Here is a 26,221-nt window from a genome sequence, read left to right on the forward strand (position 1 = left end):
TTGGTGAGAAGATCTGAATTTCTCCCAACGGCCAAGTGACGGAAGCCAGTCTAAGGTATTTACTCAATCAATCAATCTGATAAATACATACCTTTTTTAACAATATTTCATATAGATCCTTACTAACGGAATATGAAGTGTTAGATAAAATGCTCTCTCTAGATTCCTCACATTGAAACCATGTCGGATGGCTACCTGTTTCAGCCCCCTTTGCAGCACATTTCCAAAACACTCACTCACTTGTCCTTGAAATGTGAAAGTGAAATGCTTGGGAAGCCTGGTTGTCCTCATCACTGCCTTTCCCGCTCACCAGGGAGTCTTGGAGAGTCCCTGATTTTCTCACCCACATCCTGGGTGCCAGCCACTGTGCAAATGTAATGCTATCAAGGCCAACAGCGCTGCTCTCCGGCTCAGTGCCAGCCTGACCATGAGAGAGAAAGTGAAGTCGAGCGTGGAGAGGTGGGAGGGAGAAAGGTCACTTGTCTGAAGGACTTTCTGCCACACAGCTGTATTCAGGGGAATAACGTCTTGAACTACAGGGCTGCAGCAGGGAGGAGAAACAATGATATACGTCCTGTGGTGCACACCCACGCTCACCACTCCTCTGAATCTCCACCCAGTTCATATTTCCCTGACACGACTGTGCTGTGTTTGACGTGAAGTTGTGAGGAAAGTAGCTTGATTTCCAGGTAACACACCCACTGCTGCAAATGACTAACTTCGCCAGTGTTATTGTGTCCACTTCTAACTCAGTCCCATCTAGTAATGACGAGTCCTATTCCCAGAAGGCCACGCAATAACAGGTTAGACCTGCAGAAATAGTTGGTTTCAGTGTGTATTATGGTCATTTGGACACAAGCAAAGTTCTTTAAATAATGGTGAAAGAAAAAAGTTATTTTTTAGTTCATTGGGTTCAACTTATGGCTGTCTTTTTATTTCCTGTTACAAAAAGAGACAAAGACAAACACCTGGAAAACAAAAGGGAATACAAGGATTTTTGTGGCCTTGTTAAAACTTGAACGAAAGGGATTCAAGTAAAATATAACATCTTGGCTGGGCGTCATTGCAACAGATGTTGAAAGCAGTGTCATTGGGATGATGATTCAGGGGAAACCCATCAAATTATCATCCTTATCAGTTTTGTGGTCCACCTTCTCCCACTTCTCAGAAAACACTTCCTGTTATTTCCCATGGTAGCTGATACCAAGTAGCTTCTGGTCTCTGAACAATAACCAGATTATCGAGAAAGATATTGATATCCTACAGTTTCCCATTCATCAGTTTGTTTTTAAAGAGCGAGATCAAAAGCATTTGTTACTGGCTGATTTCATAGTTTATACAGTAACAGCGCCTGGAAAACAGATGAACACCGCCTCGGCTCACCAAAATCTGTACGTGGCCCCACTTCTACCTACAATGTGTCTCTGATTTCCCCATGACACACTCACTGACAATGTTACGTCATGTGAAACCACCTCACTGTGTCACATTATGCTTTGTCCTAATCTTCCCATTGTATTTTTCTTTACCAAACCAATATCAGTGACAGTTTCACATAGCTTACATCAATATTTAACAACACATAAAGTGCTATGTGAATTTGACACGAATAGATGAAATCGTATTTTACATTTAGTTATATAGTAAACATCAGGTCTATGATGATCAATTAATATCAAAAAGTGTTTTGTTTTCAACCAAACTGATTGTAGGTCAGTAACATTAAAGATTAAAAACCAAGCCTGAATCTTGTTGTACTTATGGACTCAAATGTTATAATCCACACAAACAGAAATCACTTAAGCCTACCTTAACGTAAGATATATCAACAATTACATGACTTACGCCGCAGCAGGAATTATAAATCATTCATTAGTCTTTTGTAGGCTTACTGTAACGCTTGACGCTGATTAAGTCTTCACTGAGAACAGAAAATCACATCCCTCATGTTGTCAGATCTTTACACTGGCTCGCTGTTCATCAGATAATTGACTTGCCTCTTGTTTTGGATTCATTTTTTGTTTTGTATTAAGCATTTAGTATTCCCTTGTTGAAGGTTCAAAGGTTTTCTCGTCATGTGCACAACAGCTACAGTGTAGTTGTTGGCAATGCATATCTTGCATGTCTCAGGCCCTGCCAAGAGTGCAACACACAGTTTACTGAAAATGTCAAATAAATAAGGAGGTAATAAGGTTTGTATCATAAAAAGTCTTGGCAGTTGATGCGGATGTGATGACAGAGAATTGTGTTTTGAGTGTTGGAAGGGAGGGGTCTGAGTAGATTTGTGCTTTTGTCTCTGTGTGATATCATATGTATGTACTGTACTGAAGTTGTGTCAGGCCAACAATTACAGTACATCAACATTCTGGTAAACGGCAGCTCCAGAAAGCTATTGCATCACCTCCACAACTGTGACTGGGAGTGTATTTCCATTCGTTAACTTACAGTATGTCTCCAAATAAGCTTAATGGCGTGTGAGTTGTGTATGTATGTGTGTGTCCCTCCCCCTCCCTTTGCGTCATTCATGGATGTGTCATATTCAATTCTCATTTTGCCGTTCAGCAGTTCCCTGATCTCCTTCATGTGGCCAGCAGAACTTGAACTATTAAATAATCGGCTGTGAGAGAAGAATAGGGGGGGGATTGTTAATTAAAATAAACTGCTGCCATCAGTATCACTATGAAACTCTTTGCGGTACGCTTGAGTCAGCTAATGTGTGTGTAGTGATTCAGTCTCTCTGTTTTATAAACACATGCATACAAACACACAGCCGCTGTAGTGGACTTTGTACTGACGTCCTTCAGGAGAGCAGGGAGTTTCCTTCCAGGGTAAAATACTTTCTGATTCATTCAGGGGTGGAGAATAAAAATGTCAAGGCAAACTTTTCATCCTAAGCGCACACACTCGTGATTTTCAGCCACATCTGCATCACACTGTATGATGTGTGTCGTAGGTAAAGTCACAGTGAAAATCAAAAGGCCAGATTAAGTTGACGAGATTGAGATGAAATGCACTTGTATAATGGATATACTTTTTAGTAGCAGCCTTAAAGCACAAATCCAATGTCTAATTCAGCTTGAACACTTTCCAAGTTGTATTAGAATAGATGCACAGTCATTGATCAATGCAGAGTCAACCTTCTGCTACACTGCAGTGTTCCTCATCTTTGATCTGCAGCTGCTGTTAATAAATATTCCTGTTGTGGACATTGGTGACATTGACTGTGTGACAGGGCCCTCTTGTGGTGCCACTTGGCAAACAGAAGTCATGACAGGATGAGAGGAAAAGGGACAAAACTGTCCTGGATCTCACATCCTCTTCTCCGTTCGTCATGGTTAGTCATGCTAACAAAGCGGTTCAGGTTGAAAACACAAAGAAGTGGAGGGGTGTGATTGCTTTTGCTCAATTGTTAACATTGATGTTGACTTCATAGAATCAGGTCGAAGCTCAGGGTGCAGGACTTCTGAGAAGGTTCAGTAAACACTTGATTTTAGTGAAAATAAAGTTTGTCTTGACCACACACGCATTATATATGAGCATGTTTTAAAGGTCTCAGATGTCTGTAGTGAAGCTGAATCAGGACAGCTCGCACTCTGCTTACTAAGTCATTCATCTGTCCGTCCATTAGAGGCCAAGAGGGATGCAGAGTGGCTGCTGTTTAGGTGTACAACCTCCTTACGCAGGATGGAGAGACAGAGAGATCCAATTTCACTGTGACTGGAAGAAAAAAAAGAGGCCACTGACTGTGCACTGGGACTCTCACAAACCTTACCACAGCACTTGCATTTGTGCATCTTTGCATGCATGTGTGTGTGTGTGTGTGTGTGTGTGTGTGTGTGTGTGTGTGTGTGTGTGTGTGTGTGTGTGTGTGTGTGTGTGTGTGTGTGTGTGTGTGTGTGTGTGTGTGTGTGTGTGTGTGTGTGTGTGTGTGTGTGTGTGTGTGTGTGTGTGTGTGTGTGTGTGTGTGTGTGTTTGCGGCCCCTGCTGTGAAGTGTTTAATAGTTAATAAGAGCTGTGTTTACTTGGCAGAGCTGCTGCCCACACAGCATATGCTGCTCTAATGCTGAGAGCTACAACTTTAGAAATACAGGAAATTGATACAAAACAGTAGTATAAATATTTGAACAGAAAGAGTACCACAGTTGTTTGAGAACAATTTAGAAAATATTAAATGTACTTTTTTAAAATAGTGGAAAAGTGATAAAAATACCAAGAAAGATGTTTTTTAATTACCACTGTTGACAAAGATCAATTCTCCCATCCAGCTCATAATTCAAGTTGAAGTGTAATGAAAGCTATGAAAGCAACACATACAAGTCCTTTTATGAGGATCATTTTTCTCTCCACACACAAAGTTGTCACAAAATATAATGAATCCTTCTAATCAATTGGCCTCTTAATCAATATGTGTCCCCACGAGATCTTCTAAAGCGCTAACATATTGCATCTGTTTGGCTTGCTATCCACTTCCACTGCTCATTAAATGAGAAAGGCAAATTTCGAGTACAGACATTTGGAAACTTGATTTTCATATTATGCAGCTTGGATCAAAGCACCACAAAACCAAATGTAAAAGAGACTGGTGTACAGTCAAATATGCTGTAGGACATGGTACCCAATAAATAAAGACTAACATAAAGAGTTTAACAGTAAAAGCATTTAAAAAAACACGTACACGGTGGGTCATGTATGGACATGCAACATGTTTGTCTGTTGAGATGGATTTTGCATTCATTACCGTAAAATATAAGGGTGATGATGTGACAGCAAAACAATCACCTCTTACTGACGGATGAGCCAGCTCTCATTATCCAAAGGAGGGAACAGAGAGAGACACATGAACAAATAAAATGTGAGGAACAAAAGCACAACATGCAAAGAGGCGACAGACAGGCATGACTTGCTAATAGACGTGCAGGTGCAGAGGTGTCCTCTCCAATTGTGCTTCAGTTTAGTGTCGGTTCCCTGTTGAACTCTTCGTATCTGACACAGCTGCAGTTTACTGAGAGCTGATAAGTTGCTGCTGCTGTTGTTTCTCTTTGCAGTTTGATTAAAACACTGAACTATTTTCTACTTATCTAGATTGATGAAATAAAAGTTAACTACAATTTTATCTTACGAAATTCACCAGGATGATTCACACAGTGTAAGAGTTCTTTCTTAGAAGTTGAAATTGTAATTTTGTCGTACCTAAATGCAGAAAGGATGCATTATAGGACCGATAACTTTAATAAAATGGATGGGTTTGAGGTTTAACACTGTTGTCTGACTACTGAATATTTACAAAAGTGAATACCTCCCTCTCTTTAATAACTCTCTGTATGGTTCAAACAGTATACTGAGTATCAGCAGAATGCCTACAAACTGCTGCAGCCTTACTGTGATATTTTAACACACATTTGACCTTCTAACAAGCACCTTTTCTCTCTGATTAATGACCTTAATAAGTAGGAGAGTACAGTGAAAACCGTGCCCGCATTGATTTACTATAATGACAACGTTTATACCTTTTTGTATTGTTAGCTGCTCGACTGAGACTGTGTGTGTCACAGGGAGGTATTAAATGAATGTAAGACAATACACACTACACAGCCACATACAGTATAGCCCCACAATATGAGAAATAAACTCAATGCAAGGAAAACATCAACTTTGACCTAGTAGATCTGAGTGAACTAGAGTAAATTGAAGGAATTGTTTGACATTTTAACAATTTCTCAGCTAAGTTATTGTAAGAAATGAAAACATGCATTTCAAAAAACCTTAAAGTAATTTAGTGAGTTTTAGAAACCGGCTGGTTGTTTATCCCTTTAGTCTTCATGCTTAACTAAGCTTAAAATAAGATCCGCAGACACATTTCCCACATAACTCTTGGCAATGACTTGGTGTTGGCCCACAAATAGTTCATTCTTAAAGTAAAGCTTTGTTCTTTAACCAGTTTTCCTTTTCTCCACATCCTCTCCATTTCCGTTTCAGTTGTGCCTTACTTCTTTCTGTTTCACTTTCCCACTGCTTTGTTCGCTCACAGGAAACAAAAAGAGAAAGTTGTCACATTTAGAGGCTTTCTCACCTTCTTCTTTGACTCTAGTTTTTTTTTCTTTTTCTGGAGACTGGGAGTGAAACCAACCCATCTGTGAGTTCAAGGGCATTCCTCCAGCAGTCTTCTGGCACTGACTACAGCAACATGCCCAGCAGTCGGAAGAAATGCCCATTTTCACACTGCATGCTCAATGCCTGAGCCAGCACACACACACACACACACACACACACACACACACACACACACACACACACACACACACACACACACACACACACACACACACACACACACACACACACACACACACACACACACACACACACACACACACACACACACACACACACACACACACACACACACACTATTGTGACAACAGTGTATTGCAACACAAGTTGCATGGGAAATGACTGCCCTTCTGCATGCTTTTCCTCACAGATTTTTTAACATGAATGGACCAAACACCAAACTTTCTTTCTCCCTCCACACACTTGCTTACAGACACACACACTCACATGAACACGCACACACTAATTAGTCATACCACATCCCCTTTTCTCACAAGCAAATCGGTCCTTTTGGTTAACCTTAACTGCAAAAGGCACTAATTAAGCGAGCCACCCGTGTGATGTTTGACCTTTCATGACCAACATTGTCTCACCGTGTGCTTATCAAGTTTGCTGTCCTATCCAGAGCTGACAGAGGGAGATCTGGCTACAGCTTTGAGTCAGGAGGTGAAAGCAGTGCAGGATGGAGTGTAGTCTACTACAGTACAATGTTTATAGAAGACAACATTGAGACAAAGAAAGAGCAAAAAAGACAGTAAAGGAGAGATGGCTGTACAGTGTAGTGTCTTGAATTGCTGTGAAACCCAGAAGGTGAATTGATTTTAGAATTGGTTTTCTCTGTCAGAGCTCACATGGTATTGACTGATTGCATAATCTCTCTTCATCTCGTCCTCCTCTGCTTTCTCTTTCATCCTTCAGCACCTCTCTGCTTCATTCCTCTGCTCTACCCATGTCCTCCATCGTCTTTCCACTCCTCTTTCTACACTGCCTTGCTTTGCTTCCTTACCTTCTCTTGCTTTTCCTGCCAACCTCGTTCCATACACACACATAGACACACACGGATACACACTATGCTCTCAGGTTCGCGCCCTTTCCCTAAGTCATCAGTAGGAACTGAAATACAATCTCTCCTCTCTTACTACAGCACTCCTGAACCCGAGAAAGAGAAAAAGTACAACAGGAAACAAGCAATAAGCATTTGTGTGTGTGTGTGTGTGTGTGTGTGTGTGTGTGTGTGTGTGTGTGTGTGTGTGTGTGTGTGTGTGTGCGCGTGTTTGTGTATTGGAATTGAAACATCTGGAGCACAGGATTGCCAGCTCCCATCCTCTGCTCCAACCGAGTAGAAAGAGCCATGGCTACACACCATCAAATATGTGTGTGTGTGTGTGTGTGTGTGTGTGCGTGTGTGTGTGTGTGTGTGTGTGTGTGTGTGTGTGTGGTGATAATGCTTCTCAAATACACATTTAATAATGCCTGAAAAATTGCTCAGTTTATTTCAGTGTGTGTGTGTGTGTGTGATAATGTGATACTGTGAGTCAATGAGGTCTGTGCAACAGGGTCTTCTCACATGGCTGACTGCAGTAGCAGACTGCTGTCTATGCTATTTGCATTCCAAAACTGCTTGTGAAAAACGTATATATCCTGTGGCCTGTTCGCGGTGTTATTTAGTTTCCTTTGCACTATACCATTAAGCATACAATAAAATACTCAATTTGAGGAAAGGTAAAATTTCAAAATGTATTTAACATTCAATTGAGGCTTAAACTGAAAATGGGTTCTACTGAATAAACTGTTTCAGGTTTGTGTAAATGCAGAAAATACATCACAATCGTAATACTTAGTTAAACATGTAGCTGCAGGTCATGAAGTAAACAACACTATGGAGGGAAACATTTTTTTTTAAACTTAAGAGATCTTATTTCTGCAGTGGGTGTTAAGCTCCTGTCCCTTGTGCACAACAAATGAAATTGGTGCAATTTACTAACAAAGGTGTAACGATCCAGCGTCAGAAAAAACCTTGTCAAAGCACTTCGAATATTCCTTGAGGAAAAGATTCACCAGCAGAGTCGCCTGTCCAACCTGATGCTGTCACACCTACACTGAGTCATCTGAGATACAAAGACAATCTCCAAGTTGCCCGCGGTGCCTTCGATCTCCCTCAGTCCTCCCGTCTCCCGGGAGCGATGACAGATTGACGTTTGCCGGTTGCTTCACTCATTATGGGCCGGCAACCATATATCTCCTAATGATGCAGAGCCACGCTAAGAATGGATGGCACCACTGAGAAGCTTATAATGGGCCTCAGGGGACACCGTAGTCCTTGCCACCTCTTCTTTTTATCCACTTAGCTGGATAGAAGTTTATATATCTTATATATATCTTCAATCTGCTGCCTTGGGCCAACAGTAAAGATATGTGTGTGGGAGAGCAGGATTGGTATGTGTCATTCTTTCCCAAGAGTCTCTGCTTTCTTCATTGTTATAATACAATACTGTGAAGTGCAGGAATGATCATCAGCATCTGAAATGGCTCAAATGAATCTCAGATTTCAATCATTGCTCTCAACTTCGCTCGTGAATCAGAGTTTAATGGGAAGGAGACAACAGCCAAACTGAAAACATTATAGCTCTAAAAAAAGTACACAAGTCTCGGTAAAGAGCAAGATGCCCATTCATGTGATTCAGTGAGACAAAGACACACACACACACACACACACACACACACACACACACACACACACACACACACACACACACACACACACACACACACACACACACACACACACACACAGTGCGATCCTGTCAGTGATAATATTTATCGAAATCCATTGGAGAATAAATGTATAATCTAACCTGCTGAGTGAAAGCTAAACAACTTAATAAAAATAAAGTTTAGATTGATAAATAAATCTGATGTTTGAAACTGCTTTCTTCTTCTTCATCCTGATTTTTGACTATTAGACTTGATAGAATAATTGTAAGTATCCTTGTTCACCTTTTTACCATCCGCATGTAGCACATATTTGAAGTAAAAAAGCTTCTGCCATTGTTGGGATAAATGCAGTGACTGTTCAAAATGTACAAGTTCGTAGACTACTCTCAAGAGCGACCGTAAAATTCTAGCAAGCAACGGAGCGCAAGTTGTACACAACATGCTGCTTGCAGTGTTACAGTTAATAGGGGTCCTCTCTCTATACACTACACACTGTGTACATAATGCATTATTAATAACTTTGTCATCTCCTATGATTTTCATTTCATAAGTCAGTTGGACAAAATAGACTGGAGTCATTATTCCCCAGTCGGATGCCATTACATCATGTTGTGTCATGACCTGAAGGAAGTATAAACTGAATATATCATTAAAAGAGCGGCAGTCAAATTGATGGAAAACTATGAGGAAATCAAGGTGGAAATATGCCATTTCTTAATGAGCAAACTAAAACATGCATTATAAACTGGTGAATTGAAACCTACTCAATGTGTAACCATTCCTTTAACCTTGAGTAACCCCTGCCTTAGAGGGAAAAAGACTACCCAGATGTATTTATAGTTTCAATATGGAGACTTCTGTCTGACATTTCTATCTGTCTTTGACATTTTGTCAATGGGATATTTATGGGGGCCAGAGGACCAGACTCTAAGCACTTTTTCTAACTCACTCAAGTGTACACAAAATGCTTCAGTCCTAACGTAATACCAATGATAGAAAATGAACACAAAACTCAGCTGTTGACCGTTAGAACAATAAAAAGGGGGCTGAAATGCTGGAAACAGAGGAGATGAATGGGTGTTGGTTTGAAAGGCAGTAAAGGAGAGAGAGAGAAATTCAGTGTCATCAAGTCTGCCATTGATTAGAAGCTACTGTACGCTTCAGGCATGGGGCCAAACTCTGCATCTCATCCCAGACTAATAAAAGTCTGTGAACATTAACTTTCTGTTGAAGCTGCTGCTATAAAACATGCTTATGTAACCAAATGTTCCAGAAACAATGACAGAGTGCCAAATTCTCAACGCCTCTTTCAGGCCGGAACAAAAGGGACTTGATAAAATCTCTTATTGAGTTTTTTTCTGGCAAAGGAGAAACATTTTCCTGGGTTTTACAATCCTTATAGATCCAGAAGTATACAAGTCTTTTCATTAGCATTTTAAGTTCTCATGAATTAAACAACAATCAACTTAATACTGGACGTTTGTTCTTGACCTTGGAAAATTGAATGCCTACTAATAGCTTCTAATACTTGCCTGTACTTCATCCCCGGCCATGTGTCCACAACACATGCACTGTTCATGTCTATTTGTGTAAAACTACACTGTACATGTTTGGAAAGTTCAAGGTTTATATTTTCATATATTCCTTTCATTTATTTTAATGTATTATCAGTAGGGACAAATGGGCTTTTGTCAGAAAGCCACTGTCTTGTTGATTTGAGCCTTTATTGGAATTGTTGACAATAAAATGTGGTTACTTTTCAGCATTAATATTTCTGGATCTTAAGCTCTCCACATCCAGTTCTTCTGTTCTTCCAGTGGTATATCTATTAGCCTGACACCGCTAACATCAATCACCTCTTGGTCTTACTGCCCCATAATAGAAGCCTTGTTGTGTCATGACCTGAGCAACATCAGGGGATCAGAGGATTTAAATTATGGATCGTCGGCTTGACATGGACAAATATGCACCATAGAAAATCCTTCTGCAGGCATCAATGGGAGACAATGAGAGAGACACAAGATTCAAAAGAAACAGAAGCAAAGTACGTCGATGACATTTTCATAATCCTCATGCTTATCCATCTTAAACCTGCTGTCATTGTACTCTCTGAAAAAGATACATGTAGGAACATAAAGTCAGTGTATTTCACCTACAGAGAGCCATTGAGTTGGTCATAACTTGAGAAAGAGTAACAAAACATGCCTCAACACATGGATGTAAATATCTCGGTTTTAATGTTGTCTGCGGCACTTCTTTTATCTCCAGAAGCTTAAAGGCTTCAGCCGACTAAGAGAATTAGAGTAGAGGGGTTATGAACGGTTTTCCATAGCCATTTTGAATATAAGAGGCAATGGCAATTGTTGTTAGTTCTTATGGTGATTACAAGCTTCAGTTGGGCCATAAAGTGGAGAGTGGACGAAGCTCCAGAGATAGAAGCTAGAAGGTTAGGCAGTTTTCTTTTCTGCAATTTGCTTTCCTACGACTTTTGTTTGAACATTCTTGTACAATTTTACACTCTGAATGATTGCTTAAGTTACGTTTCACATAGAAAAGGCAGCTGCTCTGACCTTTCTAAACCTATTCTATTTTTACGTTTCCAGCTGCTTCAAGAATCCTGGAACTGGTGCTGCCAACGTAACACTAAATGCAAACACACCCCTGAAATACTAAAGCTTATTGTTACGCTCTGCTCGAAGATCCAGCCTCCAGTTGAAGCTGCTTTTACCCTCTGTCGATAATTGATTGATGATCATTGATCAGTTCCTCTACATGCACAAAAATACACATACTTAGAAAGCGTGAATCATCAGATGTATGTTCATTGGGATGTGTTTTCTACCGGCTCGGTTTAAATGCTTTGATTTCTTTTATTTCAACTTAATATCATTGCTTTCATCTAACCTAATACAGTTTTGTGAAATCTGTTGACATAATACATTTAATTAAAGTCGACGTTTCAGTTTTTCAGTGGGCTGTCTGCGCACCACCTTGATTATTAAAAATAAATATATATAAAAATGTTTGAATTCTTTTTTTTTTGGATAGCACAGATTGATAGGCAGGAAAAGGGGTGAACAACACACTGCAAAGAACCACAAGCCAGAAACAGACCCATGGTGCTTGCTCCACCAGTTGAACCATCACAGGGATGTCAGGCTTTGTTTGCTGCTTAAAGATCCTCCCTTGTTTGTTCTGTGTGGAGTTAAACCCAAGTCATTGCTCTTGAATTGTCTACAAGTCATAAAAACCTTTTTTTTTTTAAATAGGTAAGAATGGAGTGCAACTTCATCCACGTTGGAACATTAATTTAACTCTTGTAGGTAAATACATTATGCAAACACTGGCTTGGTTGGCTTCTGCCTAAAAAACCAAATCCCAGCTTTGTTGCCATTTGTTTTTCCATGTTTTTTTTTCTGTGCCAGTTTGTTTATTGATTATTTTTGTTTGTACGATCGCTATCTTCAGGACCACCTTAATAATTATCACACTAAATATTAGAGGAGTAGCAGGATGGTCGTCAAAGCCGTGGTCAGAAACATGGAAAGCTCAGTGCGTACATACACTGGTTTCTATTGTTGGGCTCAGGAGGGTTTTCCACGTGAAAGTATTCAAATATGAGTTCTAGCCTCAAATGCAAGCCACAGTTGCTCCACTGACTTCCTGAAAGAGACATCCAGCCCCTACTCGCTGTGGAAAGGTGAGAAAATTATGGTTTATTCAGCAGTGATGATCTTAATGAAGTAAAATGTCAATTTTAGGTCGAATTTAAGCGTTAAGCTTTAGCACTTTAATGTAAATATGTGTTGAATTGAATTTAAATAGATGTGTTCTGCATACAGATTATTTCGGACACATTTATTTAGACAACAAAGTGTCATAATTGATTGTTTTGATAAGCCCCTGCCCCACTTTTTAAAAAACTGGAATGTATTTTATACAATGGAGTTGTTTCCCTTATTACAGAGAGGGTCACAACTAACAACCCTTAATTGTTCTGGTTGAATTAACAATGGTCCCAAGCAGATTTTAATAGATGAAGGTGGCTGGTAAACAAATGTGTGGGAGGGGCATTCTTAATTTTGTCAAATAATATCCTCTATATTACTTAACATAGAAAACATGTCACTTGCAATGTTAATATATCAACCCTATAGCACTATGTTATAGACACCAGTTTTAATAATTTGATCATGTTAAATCCGTAATTTGGTCTCGGTTGACAGGTCTAAAAACGATCAATACCAATAAGGCTTGACCATTTCTTACAATGTTGAAGAATCCAGGCAGAGGCCAACTCAAATGTCTTGGTTGTTTCATTCGTAAACAAACACATTGTGATAGTTGCTATAATTCCTGCTAAATTAAAGAGTGAGTTTACACAGTAGAAATACACCTCCGGAGCTGTCCTTTTCCCCAGAAGTTTTTATGTACAGAAGCTTGTACCTTTTTCTCTAACTTTTTGTTTGCTTCATGATCACATCCGTTTCTCTTCTGCTTCAACAGATGTTGGGACCTGACTATAAGAAAAAGTTGTGGTTAGCAAATATAGCAGCTCTATGCCTTATCTGCTCTACTGTTACAATCACTCTGTATTACGACCCTCAATCTCCTGCTAGCCAACCTACACCTACAAAGCCCATTGTGCTGCTGTGGTTCTGGCCTCTCGGTGTCCAGTTTGATCTCAATGGGTGCTTAACCCACTTCAACATTGATAGCTGTGTTCTGACAGATAACAGATCCCTCTACAGCGAAGCCAAGGGAGTCATTTTCTTCCACAGAGACATATCCTGGGGGTTAAAAAACATGCCGAAGGGTCCACGTCCGGCTTTTCAGAAGTGGGTTTGGTACCACGTTGAATCCCCGACGAATACAGCAAAGCTCCCTGGTCTCGACAACCTTTTCAACTTAACACTGAGCTACAGGAGAGATGCTGACATCAAGAAAGACAAACTGGTGTGCTGGATTGTCAGTAACAACAACGAACACACTGGAACAGCTGTGAGAGAACAGTATTATCATGAACTGTCCAAACATATTGAAATCCACGTTTTCGGTTCAGCCTTTGGAGGGCAGCGTTTGCACTACGAGGACTACTACTCCACCATTGCCAGCTGTAAGTTTTACCTGTCGTTTGAGAACTCAGTCCACAGGGACTACATCACAGAGAAGGTTAACGGGCCCCTCGTGGCCGGGACGGTCCCTGTAGTATTGGGTCCGCCAAGAGAAAACTACGAGCAATTCCTTCCCTCCGACGCCTTCATTCACATAAAGGATTTCCCTGACGCAAAGTCACTGGCACAGTTTCTGCTGGGCATGAACGACGAGGCGTACATGCGTTACTTTGAGTGGAGGAAGTTCTTCACAGCCAACCCTCATCTCCTGTCGCTGTACAACGAATTCCTTCAGCCAATCTGCCTCGCCTGCAACCGCATGTCAAAAGACTGGGATTTCCATGTAGTTCATGACCTTTATAAGTGGTACTTTAAGTGAAAATGTCAATAAAAACATCACTTGAAAGTGGCTCGGACACAAGTAGATTTATTACTAAATTCTCAAATATTGTACCTATAGCCGAGCACTTGTGGACACTGTCTTTTGTTTAAAGTATTTGTTAAAAGCTGGTTGTATTGGTCTAAATGACTAATTGTAAAGCCAACAAGCGGTACAATTAAGACAGTGATAAACTCCAGAATCCTGCACTAACGTTTCTGTTATTCTAAATAAACAAGATATTACTTGTGAAGTTGTAATTTGTAGAGGTGTTTCTAATGCTGATTAGTCTTTGAGACTAAATCTGGCTAGCTGCTTCATCTGTTTTAGTGTTAAACTAAGCTAAGCTAACCTGCTGCTGGCTGTGGCTTCAAACAGGGAGTAGTATACATCTTTTTATATAAAGCCAATTAGTGCATTTCCCATGACATCAAAATGCTCCTTAATCCCAAATAATGTTTAGTTTTATAAACAGGTTAAGTTTTATATTGCTAGCAAACAGCAAAACAGAACAAGGGGTCACCATAACTTTCTTTAAATCAGTCATATTACCTCAATCTAAAGTAATCTTATCCATATTTTAATTTGGGATGTGGATAAATGGTGAAATTATTTGTCCATCAAAGGTATGGTTTCATTTTTTGGTGTTCTTTTTTTACTCTTTAAGGTTTTCCAAACATAGGAAAAAAATGTCCATCCAGCCCACGTGTAATCTGTCTTCCTGTAACTTGGTGCCTGCATAGAGACAAAGATGCTGTGTGTGTTCATTATTTGCTAAGGTTAGTTTGTCATGTGTTGTCGGTTAGCAGGTTAGCTGTAGAGCTGAAGAAGATGGATGGGGATGCAATTAAATCTGTCTGCTTTGTTAGGCTAATGTAGGAGTAGGTGGCGCATCAAGACAGCAAGATTTCTCGAGCCGAGTTGGACTTGTCAGACCTGCGCAGCTTTCTTGTGGATCCTGAAGAATATCTACACACTCGCCTTCAGTTCCAAGGGACAAGCAAGTAATTTGAGTACATTACAAAACACTTTAAAAGATTTAGGTAGGAACATTTTTCTATGGATGAGATTAAGCTCGTATGGACCTGAACTTAGCTCCTGCAGACACAAATGTAAGTAACTGAACCAACATTTCAAAAAAAAAAAATGTGTCAATTTAAAGTAAGGTAAATTGTATGACTATTTAATACACTGAATTTAATTTTCCTTATAGACGTGGTTATACTTTTTTCAGATTTCTTCATTTGAGTTTTTGATTGTGAATTCTTGAATGATTACTGCTTTTATATTTCCTGTTATTTAAGACTCCTCTTTACCCTGTCCAATAACGTCTTTGAGAACTTAAAAATGATGTATTGTTAATACTGAGGGAATGTGTTGCCAATTATTGTAATGCAGGATTCTTCTTTCCTTACAGATTTAATATGGCTACACTCTTTCGTGATTTACAAACCAAGGGGAAAGTAATTATCATGCTGGCTGTAATCCTAGTTGTGGTTTTGATGTACCACATATCATTTCCATATAAAAAATTATCATATCCTGCCCCGGCTCGTTCAAAGACAAAGCAGGATCATTCTCCCAGCACGTCAGTGGTTGGAAAACAGCCAAACAGCACACAGGTGATACAAAACACGGACAAGCCTGTACTGCTGCTGTGGTTCTGGCCTGAAAACAAAAGATTTGACTTTCAAGACTGCAAGACGCTTTTTCAAATTGACAGCTGCCACCTCACAGATGATAGATCTTTATACACCACAGCTCAGGAAGTTTTGGTATTTCACAATGCTATCCAGGATGACCTTTCCAACCTTCCCACTCCACCTAGACCCAGATTTCAGAGGTGGATCTGGTTTAACACGGCCTCGCCCAACAACACTCGCAGGATAACAGGCATTCAAGGCCTTTTTAATTTAACCATGAGCTACAGGAGGGATGCAGATATCCATGTTTGCTGGAGACTGACTCTTAAGAAGGACGTGGATGCAGATTTTGTACTACCCAAGAAGGAGCGATTACTTTGTTTGATTATTGATAGAGGTGACCCCCACACACAACCATGGAAGAGCTACTATGAAGATCTTACTAAACACATAAAGGTGGATGTCTTTTCCAGCTTATCGGCCAGTTTTTCAAAGAGTAAGAGCTATTTCCAAACTGTCAGCGGCTGCAAATTCTACCTTTCCTTTGAGACTTCAACTCACAGAGATTACATTACAGAATCGTTCAATGGACCTCTTGCGGCTGGCACTGTACCGATAGCTTTTGGCCCCCCGAGAAGGAACTATGAGGATTTAGCCCCAGGTTCTTCCTTCATACATGTGGATGACTTTCCTAATGCCACAAAACTGGTTAAGTTTCTCTTGAGGCTGGATAAGGATCATGACGCTTATATGAGATACTTTGATTGGCGGCGATTTTATACAGCCAGACGTCATCCTACTGAGGAGAATCGTCAGTTTGCACACGCTATCTGCCAGGCCTGCGATCATGTGGGCAAGAACAGGGTGTACAGAGTCGTACCTGATCTGTACAAGTGGTTTTTAATTTGATGCTGTAGTTATCCCCTGCTCCTCTGAACTCATTAAATCATTACGTACAGAGTAATACTCTTGTACAAACTACATCCAGGATATATTTCGCTAACCCCGCCTCTATGCGTAGGACCCAGTTCAGAAACTCACATGTTTGCTTTCATGCATAGAAAGGGTGAAACAAGCTCTCCTTTAAATATTTGCATGCCTACAAACACCACCACAGACTAAAACTCACCTGTTTGGATTGCACTTTGGCCAATAACATAACAAGAGCAAAGCACACTGTCCATTGCTCTATGTAGCTCTTAAAATGGCTTGGCTCATTTGAAGCTAACGAGGATTCTTGCTGTTCTGAATGGGTATCCTCCGTGGTTCATTGCACGGTAATTTGCACGGTTTGAGAGCATCACCTAAAGGAAGTGTAATGTGAAAACGATACAACTATTGGCTCAACCAGACATTCCAGACCTTTTCATGAAAATACTTAATAAAAGCTATTTAGTTTTTTTGGGTTTTTTTATTGAACTCGTAACTAAACATTATAACTATTAAAGGGTCGGTTACTCATATTATTTATTTGCCACAAGTGTGTTCAGTGAATTATACAGGGTGTTATTGGGGCACTGTTTTTGGAAAAAGGATTTTGTTGAATTTTTCAAAACTGAATGATTGCTGAGGTAATGAATGCCAAAAACAAGATATAAATGCTGCCAATAAGAAATTACAATAAGATGTATTAAACTTCTGTGTTAAAGTGATTGTGTGCTTTTCTTTTATTATTTGTATTAATATTAAATGCTTTGTACAGAATACAAGAACTACCTGTCACACGTTATCATTCCTTGATTATGAGATTAGTGTACCTCCTTCCCCAGGAGTCTGCAAAGAAGGCTTATCTCGAAAAGTACTGGTTTAATCAAAACAAGTTTTTGGTAATTTGCACTGCACAATACTTTTACCTTATTTTATTTATTTGAAAAAAACGTGTGTATAAATATGATTTTGTATTAGCTTTCTATCCCCTCTTCATGCCTTTTTATGTCTCATGATTAGAAGAATAGCCTTGAAAGGCAGCATTGCTTGCCTGACCAAACACTTGTTATTCAACCGTGTATTTGATGCATTTAATGAGCAGCTCAATGAACCTGAGCAATGTGATCTTTATGACTATCATGCTGTTTGGATGTTTCCAAATGAGGGCGGAGGCTGTTACTCTTTTGGCCCGGTATTGCGCGCGTGTCTGAGAGTGCGCGCGAATCTCCACACTAAGCGTGTGCTCGCGGTGATGCAAAGGTACCCTGGACAGCTCCAGGCGGCACACACGCACTTAGGCAAGCGGAGATACTCTCTTTTTAAAACATTTTAACAACCGCAGAGCCAGCTTCCCTCATCCAGTTTAGTGTAACTTTAACCTTTTTACTCTACTGGGACCTACTTTTATCGGATAACCCCTCTTTTACAGCCCGGTATGAAGCAGTAGAGACGCGGACTCCTCTCTCGCCCTCCGGCTGGAGCTGAGGAGATGCCCGGGGCGGGATGTGCTCCAGCCGCAAGATCCTGTGGAGCCTGCTCCTGCTGTCCGTGGTGGAGGTCGGCCTGGGTGTGGCAAGCATTGTCCTGGGAGCCGTGGGCATCAGCTGGGTCCGGGGAGAGCACAAGCCCCAGCAAGGCGACGCGTCCCCGGTGTGGAGCGGACTCTGTGTAAGTCCTGGAAACAACTTCTCTTCTTTCCTGCGTTTACTTTTCACACAGGATATCCACGTCACGCTAGGATAAATGTCTCAGTGGTGTTGTTAAAGGAAAATGCGCGGCAAAAACTCAGGGGAACTATTTGTGTCTGTTATTACTCAACATTGAATGTTTCTTCAACGTTGTTCACAGAGAATGGACTCTACATCTCTATATATTAAAGTCAGGCATATTAAATTAATTTGGCCTTATAAAGGGAAGCCATGATAAGTAGTTTGAAAATAATGCTTGTTATTATGACTTTGATGGATGATAGAAGTTCCTGTGTGACACATTTCTTCTAAATAGCTCTCAATAACACAAAATGTACAACGACAACTAAAAAATCAGGCTACAAATAAAGGTTTTCCTTAAAAGTCTACCAATTAAGTTGGGTTTTTTTGGGGGTCAGGACAATTTTAACTTTTACATCACAAGTAAGTTGCTTTTGAGGTCACTGTATAAAGCTTTTAAAGATATTCAACTGATATGACTTCATACTGGAGGTGGTTTATCTAATATTAATCACTAACTGGAAGCTGAAGATGCCAGTTTTAAGACCTAGGATGTGGATAACACCACATTATGTGTTGGTTATATAATATGTGTCCTCTCTGTGACTTAATGTGTTAGTTAGTTCAATTACATGTTTGATGTATACAAACAGACATTTTGTCTATAGGTTCCTCTGTGCCGCAGTTAGGGATCAGTTTCATTCATTCATGCTTGAATTGCTGCTCGGTTCTTGAGCTTTTACGCACAAACATCCCCTCTCCCTTCAAGGTTTCAAGGTTTCCCTTCCGCATATGTCTCCTCCTGTTACAGTCCCACTCTCTTCCTCTTTTTCTTGGTTTTCTGCAGAGCAATGAAAAGTTCAGTTGCTGACATTTTAGGAAGATATGCTTTATAAATGTAGGCTTAAATCAAATTTGAATGCAGTATTACTGCTGTGAGTGAAGTCATATATTAAAATATCTGAAACAGATTTCAGTATCTCTTGCTGTGTGTGTAAATATCTACAAAGAAAAACTTAGTTATATTACTTTATATGTGTTTTGTCTTGGTGCATACACAGTGTGTGCTTGTGTAAAAAGCTGTCATTCAGTGTGACATCTGTGTGTTTAACCTCACAGCTGTCTGCTCAGTCAGCCCCCGTCTCTTGTGATTATCAAGAGGTTTTATATCTCCTCTCAGGAACTGAGAGCTGTTCGTAGTGACTGACTGTTCCCCCCAAAGTAGATTGAATGTCCGACTTTTGATGCTGAATCTGGAAAATGATCCTCTTTATATCTAAATATATATGTATCAGGAAATGTTCAGTTAGGAATGTTTTGCTACTCATAAGATTACTTTAGTTCATTTTATCATATATTGGTCAATGTTTTTGGGCAGTCCTTTAATAACCAAATTGTCACCTGTTACAAACATCCATAATGATTTGGAGTTCATAATTTCTAAATCAAAAGAACCAATCTCTGTTTAAATTAATCAGTCCTTCAAAGTTTGCCTTTAATGGCAGAAAGAAGCTTAAAATCTAGACAGCATTCAGATGTGACATATACAAATGTAAGGAATTATATTTTTGTCCATATGTCCTGAAATAATAAGAATATTTTGAGTGAAACAGAGACACTTGAATTCACATTTACTTTATAAAAGATATAATAAAATGACCTGAAAGCAACTTGAGACAAAACAACTTCAGTTAAGATGCACACACACAGTCAATTGTTTCTGATCAAGGCAGACAAATAAGGTCAGAAAGAAATCTATTAGGTGAACCTCAAAACCTCTACTTGAACTGAAGAACAGTGATTTTAAGTTGCTTCCAACTTTCCAATTAGTTAATTCAAAAGGTATATATAGTACACCCAGTACACACACACACACACACACACACACACACACACACACACACACACACACACACACACACACACACACACACACACACACACACACACACACACACACACACATACTTATGCCTCCAGCTACTTCCAGCATAACAATGCAGCTCATTTCTCATTGTACTGTCTCATTTGTAAGCATATATTCTGCCAGCGTAAAACAGTGCTGTTCCTGCTCAGCCTGAATCACTGACGCCCAGGAAAATGTGGCTTCCTGCGTTAATCCCACAATAACACACTCTAAATTTAGAGAGAGAAAGTTTTATCTGAATATCCGGGTGTCAAAAATACAATCATCCTTTCCTGTTGTCAACACATGGAGGAGGGGGTGATGCAAACAGTTTAAATTGCAAAGAGTTTGAAAGCAGTAACTTTCTTAAGACTACAAATTAAGAAGAAACTGCTCATTTACTCGTTTGTTGTTCCCTTTCTATCCAGTTTCTGGTCTGTGGGATGTGCGGGATGCTGTGTGCTCGAAAGAGGACAGGTCTTATTGTAAGTATATATTTAGTGGGTTACTTTCCCAGTGGCATCTTTTGTCCTTATGTGATCTGTTTTGGTCTCTGCTGCTGTGGCAAACAGGAAATGCCCTCTAGTGACACATGGGGAGTAAAAGTGATATAAATAAAAAAGATTCCTCATTTTGGGGTAAAGTGTTGCATGAAAAGATCCTTACTACTCATCTACAATTTGGCTACAGCCTGCATCTGATTATCCTAGCGTTGCATATCTTAGCTTAGCATAAACATTAGAAAAAAAGGAAATCTGTCCCTGTCTCACTATCGGCACCTCTAAAGTTCACAGATTAATCTAAATCTTGTTCAAGGTTCAAGGTTTAAGGTTCAAGGGTTTTTATTATCATGTGCATAGTCGCTACAGTGTAGTTATGGCATTGAACATCTTAGGTCCCGAGCTCTTCCAACAGTGCAACATGTTTGTTTAATCTGCACAAAAAAATAGTCTGTGCTCAAATATTTCTTGGACAGCTGGTTGCCTGGAAACTGGTAACTGTCCAAAAAAAAAATCCGGCAAATAACCCTGAAAGATACAGTTGTGATGAGCAAACTCCACAGTGCTGCTGTTTCACCCTGCTTCCAGGCTTTATGCTAAGCTACATTAACCGCCCGCAGGCTGTACCTTCAAATACAACAAACAGATGAGGGAGCTGTTAATCTTCTCATCAACAAACAATCGAACGAGCAAACATGAACGTAGAAATTAAATAAAAAATGTAAAGAAGTATGACTGTACGCACAAGACCTGCATAATTTCCCCTGGAAGTTTACAAGTGATGGCTCTCTAATCATGTGAAACACCCAAAGGTGCTCGTTGTCCTGCAGGTGCGTACGCCTACAGTGTGCTCTGAAAAGACATTTGCGGAAACCAGAGGAGACAAGCAGTCACCTTTCCTCTTCTCTTTCTGTCGTTCCTTCCATCTTTTATACATAGTGATCGCATCGCAGCCTCTCTGTGTGTGCTGGTCCTCTGACTCTCTCCTACAGGGAGGGCACTAATGATGGATCAATGTCAGCACAATCTGCTGTAACAGAGACATCCCTCAACCTTTCTCTCCCTCTGTCTCACCCTATCCATCCCCGCCTATTGTCTCTGTCGCCATCCTTGCCCCCTTTTGACTTTCCTCTTTTTCTTCGCTCTCATCCCTCCACCTTCTCTGTCCAATCTCATCCTCCCTGGTCGTTTCAATGCTCTGACTCTCTCCATCTCCTCCCTCCTTGTTTGCCTGCGGGGTGATGATTGCATTATGCTGGTTTAGCTCCGGAGTCCTGCCAGCCACCTTCCACACTTCACCGGGTAATGACTGAAATTGGAGAAGCCTTTTTCCATGCGGTTAAAGGCACTAAAGGCATCTGTACTGGAAGCAATAAGAAAACCTGAAGTCCTGACACAACACACACACACACAAACACAAGCATGCCTGCACAATACACAGGGAGAAGAAGTGAATCGATTGGATTTTATTATTCTGATTGCAAAGCAACTGCAGTCATTTTCCCATCTCATCCTGGTGGGAGAGAAATGTGATTCTCTTACTGGGTTTGAATTCCAGCTGCTTTTCTTAGTAGGTAATCCATAAAATGTGATTTATTAGTCACTGAAAAGAAAATCTCACATACTGTCTAACACACACAAATCAGACAAACAAACACAAGCCCAAAACAAGTGAGTGATGCAAGCATATTTACAAGCTGTGCAATATTTCTGGAAGAGACAGTATGCTTTGAGAGCGATCCAATTTTCTAATAGGAAATTAGATTTATTTTGACTGATACGCATTACTCATCACAGCAACCGTCGCCCAAAACAGAAAATGATGGAGATGAATCTCAACAGTAGCTTGTATATCTCCCATCTCATCACTTTTTGTCAGTTTGTTTACAATTTTGTGGAGAATATATCAATTCTGCCGTTTGCATTGACATAAACCATTCTCCCTGTCCCCCAGATGATCTTATTTTCGGCATGCTGTATCTGTGGTCTGATTGGTGGGATCCTCAACTTCCAGTTTGTCCGGGCGCTGAACAAACGACCAGACTCCATGCACTCCATCCATCTGGCTGCCATGACACTAGCCTGTCTGGGTAACATATAACATAACACAATTGTTAATGTCTTCTGCATGTGACATGTTTGCTACCATAATGAAGGAATGTTGTTAGTAAGTATATTTGTTAAAGGGGTTCATATGTATATTCATAACTCAAACATATCCTGCTACTATAAATCAGACATCATAGCTCACAGGATGTGTCACAGTCATCTCGTTCTCCACATAAAAGGTTTTTTTGCCTCCATTACAATTTGTCTTACAGTTTTCTTCCCTCGTCTTAACAAGACAGTAACACTCTGTAAGATTGGGCTCACATTAAAGAAACTGCCGTGAACATGCTAACATGCTGATGTTAAACTGGCATAATGTCTACCATTTTCACCACAGAAAACCCCTCTTTCATTTAAAATAAAGATCTATTCCATTGTTTCTTCAGTTTCCATTTTCCTGTCTTGTTCAGGGATCTCTTCCTGTACCTTATCCACATGGCTCACCTGTCGCCTGGCCAGCTCTGAGCAGCAGAGGATGTTCCTGGAGAGGGAGCACTCGCTGCACCACTCGCACGAGATGACCGAGAAGGTAGGACATGATCGCAAAACAGAGCTTCTAATTGGTCATCTTGTCAACGGTTTGCCAAGAGTGTATGTTTCTTGGCCTATAAGCAGATCTTTGTCAGAAACAATAATACCCATTTTGCCCACAGTGACAACCAAATATAAGTTCCTTGTAGTTACTTTGAGTGACCAAGTGTGTCTGTGTCTCCCCCTAACAGGAGATCCTGGACAACTCCAGTAACGGCATCCCTCAGATCTCCTACAACGGACACACCACAGCATCACCATGACGATATATCACCAAAAGTGACACAGGGACGCTTCATGGATCACTCGCTGTGCTGTCAGATGACAAATACTGCATGTCGTTTTTTCCACACATCCTTCGGCATACGCAGTAACTACATCCTGGCCGCAGGGGGTGAGACCAGGTCTCTCGCCTTGGACACCTCTTTTCTGCCACCTGTTTAATAGAAGTACATTTTGAGAACAAGAGGAAGGTGTTTGAACTTCTGAATGATTATGCAAACACGGGTTCAAACCCCCTATGATCAACTCAAACCAAAGCCGGGACGGAGAGCTGCTGTTAGGATCATAATTCAGGTGACGAACATCGGCGTTTGGTATCTGACCTTTAAAGTAACGAGTTGAAAGGATAGATTTTATCCATGAGATGCCTCAAAGTAATGAGCACAATCCAAGCATGCAAGTGATTCAGTTGAATAGCCAATGCTATTTCAGTCTCAATGTCTTTATTCTCTCTGTGTCTTGTTATGGGTTTATGGAATGCAGACCTTGAGATAGCCTACAGTAAACCGTATGTATCGTCTGATTAAGGAATGCTTTGATATGAAATGCGGTGATGCGCAATGTACTGCATTGTATATCCATGCTTATATATCAGGAATCTAGCTGTAACTATAAATACATATTTTTATAAATGCTTCTTATAAAAAGTGAATTAAAGTATGACCAATCTGAGTGATGGTTTATCTTGCATGGATTGTCAGTTGAATTGAGATTCTGGTTCATTTACACACACACACACAAACACACACACACACACACACACACACACACACACACACACACACACACACACACACACACACACACATACAGAGGATGCAGAAAAATGAGTTTAGTCTTGTGAATCCAAAATATGTTTTACACTGAACAAGCCTATAGTGACTTTTGCATGTTTCTGTCAATATGCAGGTGTTCTGAGTTATCACATAGCAAGTTGCCCCCTGACAGCCTTTTAATCAATACAGTAAAAGTTTAATATTTAATAAATAAATTCAGTAAATCATTAAAAACCAAGTGAACGATATTATTGACAACCTGCACACCAGGCTGTCACTTATAATCAATGTGGAGCAAGATTTAGGAAGTTTCTTCATTCCTCTGGGAGCTGAGAGGTGGATTTGTGCTCTGCTCAAAGTTTACATACTCATCGTAAAGCTAAGTGATGAGGTAAATCTCTTTAATAGCACCTCTCAGGCAATAATTAACAGTATCATATACATTCAAACGGATAGACATACAGCTGTGACCTCTAATGAAGATATTCAATTACTCTGGCAACATCACCGCTGCTCAATACCTTATTATGGTGTTTGCCTTGTGTGTGTTTGTGCATGCGTGTGTGTGTGTGTTTTAAATATAGCCAACATACTGTAGCCACTCCCTCTTGCTGACTAAGAAACCACGTCGCAATATATCACTGAGACGATAAGCTGGAGTGGGACATGGCGCCCAAGAGAGCATTGTGTGTGTGTGTGTGTGTGTGTGTGTGTGTGTGTGTGTGTGTGTGTGTGTGTGTGTGTGTGTGTGTGTGTGTGTGTGTGTGTGTGTGTGTGTGTGTGTGTGTGTTTGCGTGCGCTAAACCGTGCGTGCTTTTGTGTTATATGCTGAATCATGTGACATCCTGGTGTGCTGATCTGTCAGAAAACAGTAACATTAGATTACACTCGTGTGTGTGTGTGTGTGTTTGTGTGTGTGTGTGTGTGTGTGTGTGTGTGTGTGTGTGTGTGTGTGTGTGTGTGTGTGTGTGTGTGTGTGTGTGTGTGTGTGTGTGTGTGTGTGTGTGTGTGTGTGTGTGTGTGTGTGTGTGTGTGTGTGTGTGTGTGTGTGTGCAATCTAATTGACACCTCAGGTCACCCTTATGATCTGAATATGCCATGGCAGGTGAGAACAGGATACAGAATCAATAACCCTAACCCGTCTCTTATCAGATGAACAGATTTACAGCAACCCTGCCAGTGTGACCGATGCACACCCTGCAGTTTTACGTAATGAAGGGCACGTTGCCGAGAAAATGCATCATACTCAGGGGTTTTACATAACATGAAAGATGCCTGTGAGTAATCAAAGCTTTACCAAACATTTCATTTGAAAAGTGCTGGATGTATAATACACACTTACACACACCTGCTGTCCCTCCCATTGCAGTGTGAACAGGAACACTATGCTGGAATATTACATGTTCAAATCTTTACTGTCTGAATCACAAACCAATTTCCATACGTGGCCTTGAAAGAGCTGCCCACTTTACACTGTCTGCTCTGTGGGAACAGTGTGTGTGTGCCCTTTGCTTACTCA

The 26,221-nt window shown here is 40.4% G+C and overlaps 3 protein-coding genes across 3 annotated transcripts; all 3 read left to right on the forward strand.

The window, feature by feature from the left end:
• Nucleotides 1-13,332: 13,332 nt before the first annotated feature.
• Nucleotides 13,333-14,319, forward strand: LOC134875147 (4-galactosyl-N-acetylglucosaminide 3-alpha-L-fucosyltransferase 9-like). Its single transcript, XM_063899591.1, has one exon. It carries the CDS (start codon nt 13,333-13,335, stop codon nt 14,317-14,319), a length of 987 nt encoding a protein of 328 aa, XP_063755661.1.
• Nucleotides 14,320-15,743: 1,424 nt separating this feature from the next.
• On the forward strand, nt 15,744-16,871 carry LOC134875276 (4-galactosyl-N-acetylglucosaminide 3-alpha-L-fucosyltransferase 9-like). Its single transcript, XM_063899782.1, has one exon. It carries the CDS (start codon nt 15,744-15,746, stop codon nt 16,869-16,871), a length of 1,128 nt encoding a protein of 375 aa, XP_063755852.1.
• A 1,288-nt stretch (nt 16,872-18,159) lies between these two features.
• LOC134875278 (transmembrane protein 196) lies at nt 18,160-24,523 on the forward strand. The gene is made up of 5 exons (XM_063899783.1): nt 18,160-18,557; nt 20,933-20,989; nt 22,959-23,094; nt 23,524-23,642; nt 23,836-24,523. Exons 1-5 carry the CDS (start codon nt 18,393-18,395, stop codon nt 23,905-23,907), a joined length of 549 nt encoding a protein of 182 aa, XP_063755853.1. The 5' UTR covers nt 18,160-18,392; the 3' UTR covers nt 23,908-24,523.
• The last annotated feature ends 1,698 nt before the right edge of the window (nt 24,524-26,221 follow it).

Source organism: Eleginops maclovinus, chromosome 13 (assembly GCF_036324505.1).
Source record: "Eleginops maclovinus isolate JMC-PN-2008 ecotype Puerto Natales chromosome 13, JC_Emac_rtc_rv5, whole genome shotgun sequence".
NCBI classification, from domain to species: Eukaryota; Metazoa; Chordata; class Actinopteri; order Perciformes; family Eleginopidae; genus Eleginops; species Eleginops maclovinus.

Excerpts from the sequence above, each read along its gene's own strand:
- LOC134875278 (XM_063899783.1), top strand. The coding sequence starts at position 18,393 with ATGTGCTCCAGCCGCAAGATCCTGTGGAGCCTGCTCCTGCTGTCCGTG. Across the intron at positions 18,558-20,932 it reads CGGTGTGGAGCGGACTCTGT|TTTCTGGTCTGTGGGATGTG; the intron begins GTAAGTCCTGGA and ends CTTTCTATCCAG. Across the intron at positions 20,990-22,958 it reads GAAAGAGGACAGGTCTTATT|ATGATCTTATTTTCGGCATG; the intron begins GTAAGTATATAT and ends CCTGTCCCCCAG.
- LOC134875276 (XM_063899782.1), top strand. The coding sequence starts at position 15,744 with ATGGCTACACTCTTTCGTGATTTACAAACCAAGGGGAAAGTAATTATC.
- LOC134875147 (XM_063899591.1), top strand. The coding sequence starts at position 13,333 with ATGTTGGGACCTGACTATAAGAAAAAGTTGTGGTTAGCAAATATAGCA.